The sequence below is a fragment of the Larimichthys crocea genome, chromosome VII (assembly GCF_000972845.2).
Source record: "Larimichthys crocea isolate SSNF chromosome VII, L_crocea_2.0, whole genome shotgun sequence".
Lineage (NCBI taxonomy): Eukaryota > Metazoa > Chordata > Actinopteri > Sciaenidae > Larimichthys > Larimichthys crocea.
In genome coordinates, this window is record NC_040017.1 from 2,141,615 (window position 1) to 2,155,115 (window position 13,501).

The 13,501-nt window shown below is 41.3% G+C and overlaps 1 protein-coding gene across 5 annotated transcripts in view; it reads left to right on the forward strand.

Moving 5' to 3' along the window:
- Positions 1–4,358: 4,358 nt before the first annotated feature.
- Positions 4,359–13,501, forward strand: part of LOC104931385 (kinase suppressor of Ras 1) — a 47,800-nt gene continuing 38,657 nt past the window's right edge. For 4 of the 5 annotated variants that reach the window (XM_027280843.1, XM_027280844.1, XM_027280847.1 and 1 more), the window contains exon 1: positions 4,360–4,696. In XM_027280843.1, coding sequence (XP_027136644.1) covers positions 4,514–4,696 — 183 coding nt within the window. In that variant the 5' untranslated portion in view covers positions 4,360–4,513. Of the gene's footprint in view, positions 4,697–13,501 lie in introns of all 5 variants that reach the window. The other variant, XM_027280846.1, reaches the window with a different exon arrangement.

Consider the following 13,501-nt stretch of genomic DNA (forward strand, 5'->3'; position numbering starts at 1 on the left):
TGTGCCGAGTAATAAAGATTTAATACACTATATTTATCCATACAAGGCTTTACAAGGCACCAGTACAGACAACTTCAGGCAGCTAATTGACACATGAAATGGTCCATTTACCCCAAACCTCTGAGCTCAACTTTGAAAGTGCTAACTTTCACCAAAAGAAGTGCACGCATCACATAGCTGTGGTAGCTTTGGGGGGGTGTGTGCCTCAAACAGGCCTGGATGTGCACGCAGGTCACGTAATGTTTTTCCACTTTTTCCACAAGTACGTGCTGTGAGTGCAAAATTTCACAATTGAATTAGTAATGTGTCTCTCCGAGGTGCGTATCACTGTCATGTGACTGCATAAGCATCTGCGACTCAGTGAAAGAGACATTTCAACAAACAGAGGAAGTGAGTCACTGCGGTGTTATGGGCTCTCAAGGACAGGAGGGTGGTGCTGTCAGCATGCAGCAAGAAAAAAAACAACCACAGATCTTCAGCTTCAGCTCTTCTCTTTCATCTTGTCCCTTCAATGCTTTTTAATAACACATTATAATCCCAGAGCATGGATGTGTACATGCACAACACACTGCAATATATTCATATTCCCACATGGATCAGAGGGAATCATGCTGCTGTGGAGGAATGTGTTACGTGTCAGGCTGCATGCAGAATCCTTTTCAACCCCACAGAAACATCGAGAAGCTTGGCTTCCTTCCTGCCAACTACAGAGACTTCCACACCCGCTCACAGCCATGAAGCACGGCACGCTGGGATTCAAAAAGCAAAAGAAAACTGAATCAAACTGTTCAAACACATGACAACACAAAAAGATACACAAAAAGTCATTTTACCACTTACATAACTTCTACTTCTTTTTTTGCCCTACTGATTTTGATCCATTGTGTAAGTGTGTGTGTGTGTGTGTATATGGGTGAAGCCTCACATGACCATTATCAAATATGTTCTGGTAGAATTATCTAGAACAAATTCAGCTCTGATATGTCAGTGTGTGTTCACCAGGAGTAATCTGATTACATAACCAATACAAATATCATTTGATAGATTAGAAGAAGGAAACACTGTTAAAATCTACAGTGATATCAGCCTGATCTGTTCACACACACATTCATGTCTGTCTATACATGTATGTGAGTCTGTTTATACATGAGAGTACAAACGTATAACACAAAGTGTTAAACTGAAGATGTGGAGTTTAACAGACAGGGAGGGTCTACTGAAATATGCTATCTGGTTGCATTATGGGAAATGTAGGATCCAGTGTTTTTGGCTCTGACCCATGTGAGGGACTGAAAGTGAGAGTATCTTGGCCTCTGCTGAGGGCCAGCCCTGGGCATTTAGTGGCCCTAAGCATGGTCTTGTTTATGGCCCCAAAAAACTCAGTGCAGTCAACAAATCGCACACACACCGCTAAGAATGAGTAGGATAGTAACTTAAGCTGGCAGAGGAGAGAGAGTTGCTGTGCTGCTGCCAGAAGAGCCGCAGAATGACCTTTTGACAGCTGTGTTCTCACAAAAGTCAACAAACCAGTCAGTCAAAAACTATTTGATAACTCATAACGGTCATCGTGTGAGAGTTGGCAACCCCTGAACAAGTTGGTCAACTGAACAAATTGTACAAAGTGATGAGCAAGCAGCGTCAGTCCAAGTTAATGTGCGGCCCCCTTAGCAGCTGTGGCCCGAGGCAATCGCATAGCCTGCTTCTGCCAGCAGCCGGTCCTGCCACTGCTGCTTCTGTCCCCAAACTTTATGGAAGTGAAATATTAAATCACTGGAGTACACCTTAAAAACAGTATACACGTACTGTCTTTTCCCCGTCATCTGGACCAAATTGTAAATGTAAAGGCCATGCAGACCTCACCCCTGATGCCATCATCCTGCAGAGTGTGTTTTTGTTGACTAACAACACAGCTACAGATCCCAGACCTGGTTAGCGTCAATCTAAAGCTCAGCTACTGCCCCCAAGAGACTGCAATGTTCATCACAAACAACACACTTATGATTTACTTTCCAGCCGTACCAGGTGACCTGACATAGAAGAGGGAATTTCACATTTTAAACAGATTTTTTTAGGGACAGTGGAAGATGCTGATTTCTGCATACATACTCTGTGTTATGCAAAAATGAAACTCATTTAACCACACTCATGAGGTGTCTCACAGAGAAGAAGGATGAAATGTATGCTGTATGAATAAAAGGTTATACTTTGTGCTGCAGATAACCATGGAGACAAAGATCAGGTGACTGGATCTCATCATTTGGACAGCTATTACATTGTTGCACAGATTGTAATAAGAAGCCACACTGTGACAAGAACATTTGCTGTTGTATGTCCAGAACATCTTGTGGCTTTTACAGTAGTTTGCTTTAAAACAACAACAGATTTTGAGATTTTGAGACTAAAACACAGCAGCATGTCTGAGGGGCCGGAGAGAAGAAATGGGCGCATTACATGCAATGTGCAGAAAGTCGTGATGCATTTGTGGTGAAATAGTTTCAAACTCTGGTCAAGATTTAAATTATTTTATTATGTGTTTATTATGCTGTGTGCCATGTATGCTATAAGAACTGTCCCAATGTTCAGGGGGAGGCAGGTGGGATGATCAATAAGTGCTCAAAAAGAAATGTTCATACTCCATCTGAACATTGATATTTCAGTGGTAAAGTCATACATACTACTCTCCCTCTGCTGTGATTGTGATTGTAGATGAGCCTGACTTTCAGTCACAATGGTTCACTGTAATAAATTAATGTCAGACAAGCTCTTATTTGAAATGTTAGTGATGACTGAAGCAGTTACAGTGAAATGTAACTCTTCATCCACTACATAATACTCCATAACAATGTGATACTTCACTGAACCACTGTGGTCAAATGCAGCAATGAATAACATGAATAATAGTCCTTTGTTATGTGTGGGGTTGTGCTATTTCAAATCTTGTAGCAGTAGCTCAGTCTGTAGGGACTTGTCTGGGTAACTATAGGGGGGGTGGTCTGGTTCAAGTCCAGCATGGACCAAAATAGGGTGGACTGTAGCCGGAGAGGTGCCAGTTCACCTCCTGGGCACTGCTGGGGAGCTCTAGAGCAAGGTACCAAAGCCTCTAATTTCTCTATGTAGCAGCCCATCACTCCGCCATCTGTCCACATTTGCATGTCTATAAGCCGTGTGTGTGTGTGTGTGGTATTTCTAGTCAAATCAAGTCAAGTTAACTATTGTCAGCGCTGCCATATGTACAGGACATACAGAGAATTGAAATAGCGTTTCCCTCATATCCTTGGTGCAAACAGCAATATACATATATGAAAAATATATACAAGTTAAAAATATATCTAAGAAAATATGGCAAATCTAAAAGATGTAAACAGTAGAAATATGGCGAATATAAAAGTTTCAGCGGTATAAATGTGTAAAAGTGTTCATTGAAGCAGCTCAGGCAGCAGATGGCAGTGTACTCTAACTTACTACACAGACTACACACTGTTTGTTAATGACACTTTGAGTGTTCAGCAGTTTGACATTTACAGAAGAAGCTGAGTGTCAGTCAGTCAAAACTCTGATGAAAATGTTGAGGCTTGCACGAAAAATACAAAACATGAAAGTAACGTGTGTGCGCATTAGAGTACTCACATTACACACGAGGACACACTGCTGCACAGTTTATGTAAAGTCTGTATGTGTATGTGTGACAGACATTCAGGATGGCAGAGATTACTGAGGACATCGAATGCAGCAAGTGTCTATGACTGACAGGGCTGTCCAAGTTACTTGTGTTATTCACAATGAAAAAGGAAATAAACATATGACTTCTTCAAAATAAAAGCATAAAACAGCTCCACAGGAACCTTGCCAGTGACTAAAAGTCAGACCCAGATTTACTCTTGGCTCGCTCTCTTCTACTCTGTCACTATGTCCATAGATGCTGCTGAGCCCTGTCACATTGCCCACTAGTCTGACTCTGGTTCTGGCATGACACCGACTCCACTCAACATCAGCGCAACGCCTGCGTCACAAACCCTTAGCCCGGCTAACATACTGAGCTAACATTAGCTAACAGCAGCTACAGTTGGCAGCAGTTTACTTCACTGTCCATCAGGGAACTCTATACTTTTTTAAGTCAATGACACAACATGATTTCAAATCTGTTATTTTATGAAGTTTCTCAGTGTTGTTTTATTTTGTTGCTCCATAAACTGTAAATCCTCTTTGAGGTCGTTCAGGACTATTCTTTCGAATATGTGTTTGACTGTATTTTTTTATTTTTCTGCACTGTGTTCTTTTTTAATGTCACTCAGAGCTTCTTCTAGTCGGCCTTTACTTTGAAGGACACATTGAGGAAGTGGCTTCAACGTTGTGCCTCCTTGCTCTTATTTTGGTGAGTTTTGGGGAGTCTTGTCTCGTTGATGGAAACAAACACGGAAACTTGAACTCTGAAAATATGAATTGTTTAGAGGAAGCGCCCGCGTGCGACACGTCTCGAGGCTGTTTGTGACACAAACCGCGCCAATGTGGAGGAATGGACAGAGAGGACAGAATGGTCCACAGCAGCAGAGCCGAACCAAGAGCAGCTGAGGAGGCTCTGCATCACTGTCAACTCATCCAGAACCTGGTGGACATCTCCATCTCCAGCCTGCGGACTCTCAGGACCAGATGCGCCGCATCCAACGACCTCACCCGGCAGGAGATCCGCACTTTAGAGGTACGGTCCAGGAGAGGTGGGGAGCCTCTGACGGTCTCTGTGGAGGCTGGGAAAGGAAACAGGTGCACTGTTTTCTGTCACTGTCACACTCTGTCACATGTTAACATTATTGTGATTTTTGGGGTGATGTCACCAAAATGGCGACTTAAGTAGAGACATGTTACAGTGGCTGAGAATATCAGAGTCAGAGAGAGATACAAAGTAACAGGACTGCTTGTGTTGCGTGAACAGCTGTGGAACTTTTTCAGAAGTGATCTCAAAACAGTTTGTTGATCATCTAAAACAAAAAGCTCCCATATTACAGACAGGTGTCTGAAGCTGAGCTCAGCCTGACGTCTAATGTGACATTTGCTCAACTAGTTTTTCTAACACTTCTTCTTATGTCTGAGTTCTGTCATTATATTGCTTACGTGTGACTTTGAGTTGTGGCTGATGGAAAGTACCATCACCTGAGGACTTCTGATTATTAGCTCTGTAATCAATCAAGAAAAAATCTAGGTCACTTTAATTTTTACTCAGTCTTCAACCAGTCAGTGGAAAGCAATCTGCATGTTTCTTCCGGGTCATCTCTCTTCATGAAACGTTAAACCTTGGGCAACTGGACTCAGTTGTAGATCCATGAAGACATTTTACAAAAAACAGTTCCAACTGACTGGTGGGGACATCCAAGTATTTAGCCTTGGCAGGACTGTAGACCTGGCCATAGTTTCCACTTGGTCCGTTAGTGCTTGTCATTGCTGTGATGACTGTTGACAATTGGCAAAGTGCCATGAGGTATGGTGTGGACGATAGTTGTTGGATTCAGGAAGTTTTTCCTTGCCACCATCGCCAAGTGCTTACTCATGGAGGAATTGTTGGTCTCTGTAGATAACATTATAAAGAGTACGGTCTAGATCTGCTCTGTATGAAAAGTGTCATGAGATAACTTTTGTTATGGTTTGGCGCTATATAAATAAAATTGAATTGAAGTGTGAATTGCTGTTCAGTCTCCTGGGAAGGGATGAAGGGACAGCATTCCAAAATGTGAACATCGTCACTAAAAGGGTATCCCAGTCCAGTCCTGATGAGTCGGCCGTCCTGTGTTAAGCCATTTGTCTGATGAGTGGCTGTTTGGTCTCACTGATCTATAGGTCTGTGCCCTCCTCACTGCATTGGACAGCATACACCACATTGCTTTTGGGTATTACAGTCTTTGGGTGGACCAGTGTCTGTCTAAGTGTGTTGCAGGGTTTGAAGAACACCGCGCTTCTTGCTTGTTGAAAATGCTCCTGATACACCAGCTATGCTTATCAGTAGTGCTGTCGTTCCTGGATCTTGTGGTAACTTTGTTGTACTTCATTCCTGCAGCTTGATCATGACTTTTTCACGCGTAGCTACAGCTCCATATAAAAACAGTTAGCGGCATCCAACCTACTACTGTCATCATAGATTTGACTACAAGTGATGCGTGACTTTCACATCGTTTCACTTGACTGTCCTTTAATATTTCAACATTAGTCTAACATGTCCACTCCCGAAAAGCCACCTAGCCACACAACATGCTAAAGCCAAGTTCATAACTAAAAAAATTCATAACTAAATTAAAAATAAACAGTAAAACAACATAAAACATTGAAACTTTACAGCTCTAAAGTTTGAAGTCTGGTCACAAACAGCTGGTAACAGAATAGATCTATCTTTGGGTTTGAACAGTTAGCAGTCCCTAGTAAAATATGCACAAATACTGCCATGAAAAATAAACTGTATCCACTCAGCTCTTCTATCCTCTGAGGCTCGGGTTATATCATGATTTTAGCTGGTTCCTTGATGTTGTGTCATTTAGTTTGGCACAGAGTAATGGCCCCTTCAAACCCAACGCAATTTGTACCGCACTTGGTGCCAGGTTCGGTGTACTACATAGTCAAAGTTCACCACAGTGAAAAACTGCTGTGGCACGGTGCACATGGTACCATTGGAACTGTTGGGACTCTGTAGATAATATTATAAAGAGTACGATCTAGACCTGCTCTGTATGTCATGAGATGCAAATCAATTTTATTTGTATAGCCCAAAGTCACAAAGTACATTTGCCTCTGAGGGCTTTACAATCTGTACAGGGAGTGACACCCTCTGTCCTTAGACCCTCGGTTCCAGTGAGGAAAAACTTGCCCACAAAAAACCTTTAACAGCAGTGAAAATGAATGCAGTCATTTTGAGTTTATGAGTACTATTACACAAATCCTATTACTTGCTTTTGTTAGTTCATTTATATTAAAACTATGTAATTCAAATGGATAGAAGTTTTCTATGCAATTGAAATACATAAGTGGCCTAAAGATTTTTTTGGGTACAGAGCTTAACATTCCCACCACTATGCTTCACTGTTGGGAGAAGGTTCCTTTGGTTGCAATGCAGTGTTGACTTTTCACTAGGGATGCACCGAAAATTCGGCCACCGAAAATTTTCGGCCGAAAATGGCCCCTTTAGCAAAGCTATACACTTCTCTCTACATTATGTCGTCTCACACATGCGAGGTGCGTTCAATAACCGTCGGCATGACTATGATGCGTTCATGAACGTGGGAAAATTGGAAATTCACCGGAAATATAATAAAACTAAATATTATTTCTTTCAAGAACAAATTAACAGTGATTAAAACAACATGGGCTTTCTAACAGTATAAATGAAATAATAATTATACTAACTGGAAATTCTACTGGAATATTTGAAGGATATTAAATATTTATGCAATAGTAAAAAAAATTGTGAAAAATGTAACAACCGCATTTCATATTCGGTTTCGGTATTCGGCCAACCATTTAATTTTTTTTCGGTTTCGGTTTCGGCCGAAAATTTTCATTTCGGTGCATCCCTACTTTTCACCAAACATGGTTGTGACCAAACAGTTCAATTTTGGACTCATCTGTCCACAGATTGGAAAAAGGCTTCAGGTTTCTTCAGGTGTTCTCTAGCAAAGTTGAGACGGGCAGCTTTGTTCTTTTTTCTGAGCAGAGGCTTCTTCCTAGCAACCCTTCTATGTAAGCCGTGTTGATTGAGTTTTCTTCTTATTGTGGAAGCATGGACAAGTGTCCCAGATGCAGAAATAAAGGTCTGCAAATCTCTAGATGTTATGTCTGGGTTGGTTTTTACTTGATTTATCGTTTTTCTTGTGTAGATGACTTTATAGCTTTCCCCAGACAAATGTGCTGTCACTACCCTCTTCCTGAGGTCGTCTGAGATCTCGCTTCCTGCTGGCATGATTGATCTGTATGGGTTCACCTGGGTAAGACTAAAGTGACCTGGTTTTATCTCTGTTTCAGAATCAGAATCAGAATGGCTTTATTGGCCAGGTGTGTGTACACATACAAGGAATTTAACTCTGGTTCTCTTTGCTCTCAATTGTACATACAGGGATGGACATAAGTACAGTTAAAACACAGGTAGATGAAAAAACATAACATAAAAACATTAAACATAAAACATAAACATAGACATACCTTCAATCAGTGATGTGCAATATCTTCCCTAAACATCTCTCATTTCAGTGGTCCATTTCAGTGGTTAATTTAGCCAGCATTTTGTCCCCCCTGATTCTATTTACCTGCTTGTTTTGAGTAATGCAACTGAGGGTTCACTAACTTTTGCATCTACATAAGTCGATCAAAATCTTAATTAGTTAATTTAATTAGTCTTGAATACACAATTGATTTTAAAAAAGAGTATATTGAATTGATAAACATACACCTGTTATTTCATATAAAAATAATGGTTCCAGTTAAAAAAAGAAATCAGGGTGAAACAATAGAAAACTCAAGAGGTTCACAGACTTTTGAGCAGCACTGTACACTTATTTTGACAACCGCTTATTTATGACTGTATATTAACCGGCCATACATTGTGCTAAAGGTATCCTTTGGCCACAGCTTCATGAGGTGAGCATGTTCCATATTCCTCTGCTAGGTAAAAGAATGCAGGCCTTATCTGGACAAGTGATCTCGACTGGCTTTCTCTGCAGCACATCTTTGTCAAGCATCTATTTCTCTTTTCTCCACGGCTGACTGCAGCATCATTAAGCTTTTTATGGTTTAGACACTCAGCACTTGGCTAAGCTTCAGGAAAGATCCTAATGTGAACTCTGGACTCTGGTGTCACTGTCCTGCACCTTCTAGATAAATGTAGAACTCCATTCTTTAAAAGCACCTGACCATAAGTGAGGCAGTGACTATGTTGGTTACCACAGCATAACTGGAAAAACTATTTAGTAATCTATGAATTTCAGTTTAGGGAACAGGATTGGGCTGGCTCGTAGATGTTAGAGACACCCTCTTGAGATTGGCAATCAATCAGAAATGACTGTGAATGTGACACCCATCACTGTAAAGACAGTGACCAAATACACTCGTCATGTATGATTTCATGATAAGTTCCTAGGCAGTGTGAGATGACTCAAGTACATTACTTAAAGCCTGTCACAGTGGACACACTTATTGGATTGGTTTGGTTCAGTTCTGAGTCTTTCCCACAGACAGTCTCAGGGTCTGTGTTTCCTTACTGTCTGTTTGGGCTCAATGTGTGGTGTAGCTGAGGAGTGGCTGTTGCTGCCCACTCTCTCAGGGCAGGAGTGCCTGAGGAGTCCTTGTTGTGTACATGTCTGTGGCAAGAGGCTAAATTTAGCTGTGGTTCCCTCCCACGCATTCTGAGCATGTCCTGTTTGGCAAGAAAGTCAAATGACGTGAACAACAATGGGCGGAGAACGAAGAAGTATGTTGTGCTTGGACTCATGTTACAGATGCAAGAGCGAGGGAGGTGTGTACAATGATGCACTAACTGTGGTTCATATATTTTATAGTTCTCAGTTCATTTCCTGTCCCTTAACTGTCCTCTTCAACTGCCTGACACACAGACAGGTCCATCTTTAGGGATTCATGTTATTGGAGTTTTTAGAATTGAAACCCACGAACAAGGTTAGTGTCAAATTCCACAGACTGGATTTGGACAAAATCATAAGACAGTAGTTTACTCGCTGTGATGGCGTATGGCATCTATCCAGAAAAAATGCTCCCTCCAGGTTGGGAGTGAGCTGAGTGCTGCCCCAAGCGAAGGAGTTCAAGTATTTCTGGGGGGGGTTCACGAGTGATAGGAAAATGGAAAATGGAGCGTGATCTTGACCGACGGGTTGGTTGGTACAGGAGGGAGCTTTGCTGGAAGGTCTTGATTTTTCAGTCCATCTATGTTCCAACCATGACCTATGGTCATGAGCTTTGGGTAGTGAAAGAATAAGATTGAAATGAGGTTCCTCCACTGGGTGGAGCTCAGCTTTAGAGATAGAGTGCGAAACCTATCTCTTCTCCTCAGAGGCCGGCAAAACATCAACATGGCAGCACATGCTAAGAGTGACCAAAACTTCGCTCCCAAAAAAGGCACCGTCTCCTCAGTGGTATGGAAGTGGCTCAGTTTTACAGCAGATGACACCGAGCAAACCACTGTCCACTGTAAAGTTTGTCGGAAGTCAGTGGCAACTAAAGGCAGCAGCACGACCAGTGCATTCCAGCATCTGCCCACGTGCACGAAACTTGGTGGGAGTATGTAACATGCCCAGACGCACAAAAAAGTCTCTTGGTGCCCCGGGCGACAGTGAAGCGTACGGCGTCCAATTTTGCTCAGATTTGGCCTTTTCCCGTTTTTACCTCATTTCCAGGGGTCGCATTTGAACGAACTCCTCCTAGGGATTTCATCCGATGTGCTTGAAACTAGCCGTGTGTGTTCTCAAGGCGTCCACAATGAAAAGTTATCAAATTCACAACTTTTTATCAGAGGGCGTGGCCGTGACGGAGCCTCAAACTCCACGCTGCTGATTTTTCCACAAAAAAACAAGACTCCATTGACTTTTGGCCTGATTTGACAAGGGGTCATGTTTGAACGAACTCCTCCTAGGGATTTCATCCAATTCACTTGGTAGGTCTGTTCACATAGACTTCCTGAGTAACAGTTATCAAAATGATGAATTTTGGGGAAACGGTGTGGCCATTTCCACATGCGCACAAAACAAAAACGTAAATCGGAGATTCTATTTTTAGGCCATATCGCCCAGCCCTAGTTCAGGCATCTGATTCGGATGCCCCCTAGGCAGGAGTTGGGCAGGAGGAACTGGAAGGAGACCCCAACGCAGACGCAAAAATCCCTGGAAGGACTACATAGCCCATCTGGCCTGGGAATGCCTCTGGTGTTGCTCTGGGCATCTGGAGTACCCTGCTTAACCTGCTGCCACTGCAACCTGACCCCGGATAAGTGGAAGAAAATGGATGGATAAAAGCATTGTTATAAGTCAGTGTAACATTCAAATTATTAAACTGTTATTTTATGATTGAAAAGTAACACAATGGAGCTTTAAACCCAAAACGCAGCTCAAACTAAACTGTGTTAGAAACTGATGCTGGATTTTGTAGCTGATACAGATGACGCGGAGTAAACAATTCAATATTGGTTAATATTCTATTTTTATTTATTTATTTGTTGTTATTTTTGCAATGACCCCTCCCTCTTGACAAAGATATGTAAAGAAAGCCTGCTATAATAATAATAAACTTCATTGTCCAAAACTCAGTGCACTGAAACAGTGAACATCACTAAGAAAATGTTTTAATATTGACGTATAGTGGACAATATCTGTGATAAATCAATATGTGAACACACATTCTCCAATGCTTTAAGTAAATTCAGCTCAGAGTATATGTTGTGTACCATTCACAGCATATTTCAAGTGATCTGAGTGTGTTCATGCTCTATGCTTCACAGATCTGTGATCTGGAGATATTTGCTTTCAATTTCTCTGCTTAAAAAAACTACTTTTTGTACATCTCTCCATGTCGAGAGATGTAAGATTAAATGATTTGAAGTTCCATATTCTGTGATGATTCACAAACTGTTTGAATTAGACCAAACAGTTGAAGTTCAGGCTGTTAATATGTGATGGCAGTCTATGCAACGTGTTGATGATGGACAGGAAAACCCCTGTGGTTTCTCTTTTTGTCTTTCCTCCCTCTCTCCGGTGTATTGTATCATTGTCCTCCACGTTCTGACCTTATTTGTGCACACTTTGTTCTCTTTCTTCTCTGCATAAATGCTTTTACACACCCCCTTATTTTCACACAGTGCAATGAAGTCGGCCTACACAAAGTCATGTCGATGAATAGCATGAACAAAACTGGTGTCTTTAATACATTATAATTAAATGATAAAGATGATTATAAAGACACTTCTTATTCAAGTGTAAATACAAACACACAGTTGCTAGTTATAAATGACATCACTTTCGTCCCTGCAGTTGACACCTCGTGTCATTTTGAGAACTTTGGCGCCAGCTCTGGTTGCTTGAAAATGTTGGATCAGACTGAAATATCTCAACAACTATGCAGTGGATTACCATGGAATTCTTCTACTGAATTTGGTGTGCAAAATTAGGACATGGAATCTTTGACCTGATGATGGGGCTAAATGAAAGCCTCCAAAACTAGGAGATATCTGGCAAGGATGGTGATGTATTTTAATGATTAGAATCTATAATAATCATTTTGATCAGTTCACTGCTGATACAAAAACCTATTCCCATCAGCCTCCGCTGTACTTGGTTTTCATTGTGGATAGTGGATACACACAACTCCATGGTCAATTTACAAGTGCAGATATATTAAGAACGATCTCTTCGATATCTTCTGTGGAGTAATGTAGTGTCTGTGTGTGTGTGTGTGTGTGTGTGTGTGTGTGTGTGTGTGTATGTGTGTGTTGTTTCCCAACTGCTTGAAAAGTGAACTGACATTACAGATGTCATGTAGTTTCACAGTGTGTGAGGGGTATATATGAGTTGAAATATGAAAAAGCTGTAACAGCGAGTAGAGTCCAGTTGTACAACAGCTTAGCACATATAGGTATTAAAATGATGAACTGCTCTAATCAGTCAGGTATTAAAATGCGTTCTTCAAACCTCCTGAAGAAGAACAATGCTGATGCAACAATTACTGCTAACTGTTTTCCATTACCATTACTCTGCAAAATATTTACCTATAGCTAACTAAGTGTGTGGCTGATAATAATCTATGGATGTCAGAGAACTTTTTACATCTGAACAAAGACTAAACACAAACTGTCCTCTCTGGTGCAAAGACTCATCTCAGTTCTCTCTCTCTGGAAAAGTGAAGCCACAAATCTGGATATGAGTCATCTCAATCGTGTCATTAGAGAAGCTTTCTACCGTCTAGAACACTTAAAACTCAGAGTCTTTCTGTAGTATCAGACTCCATGACTGCAAAAAATTGACCTATTGACTAATATGATCTAAATCTGCACTGTGACTACAGTTCATTTCAAATGTGATAGCACACATTCTTACTGCAACTATGTCTGACCACATTACACCTGTTCTTAGATCTGTGCAAAGCGGAATCGCCTTGCACCTTGACATGCTCTAGATACGAGCCAGTAAGAACACTCTGATCCACAGAGTGTTCTGTGGATCTCTTTTAACCCTCTGTGTACTAACTGTAAAGCAGCAAAGGCTGCAGTCTCTATCTCTCTCTGTGTGTGTGTGTGTGTGTGTGTGTGTGTGTGTGTGTGTGTGGCCTTATGTCATTGTGACTGAAGTGTGTATTGTTGTGTAAAGCATTTACATCAATGTGCAGAGAATGTTAAAGAAAATTAATTTAGCATAAACAATTAATTGTAGAAATAATGAAATATTTGAATAAATATTATATGGCTGTCTGAGTTTTCAGCCTGCTGCAAGATCACGCTGAAGGGCATCAGCCTGCTCTCTGATTTTGGGAACATCAT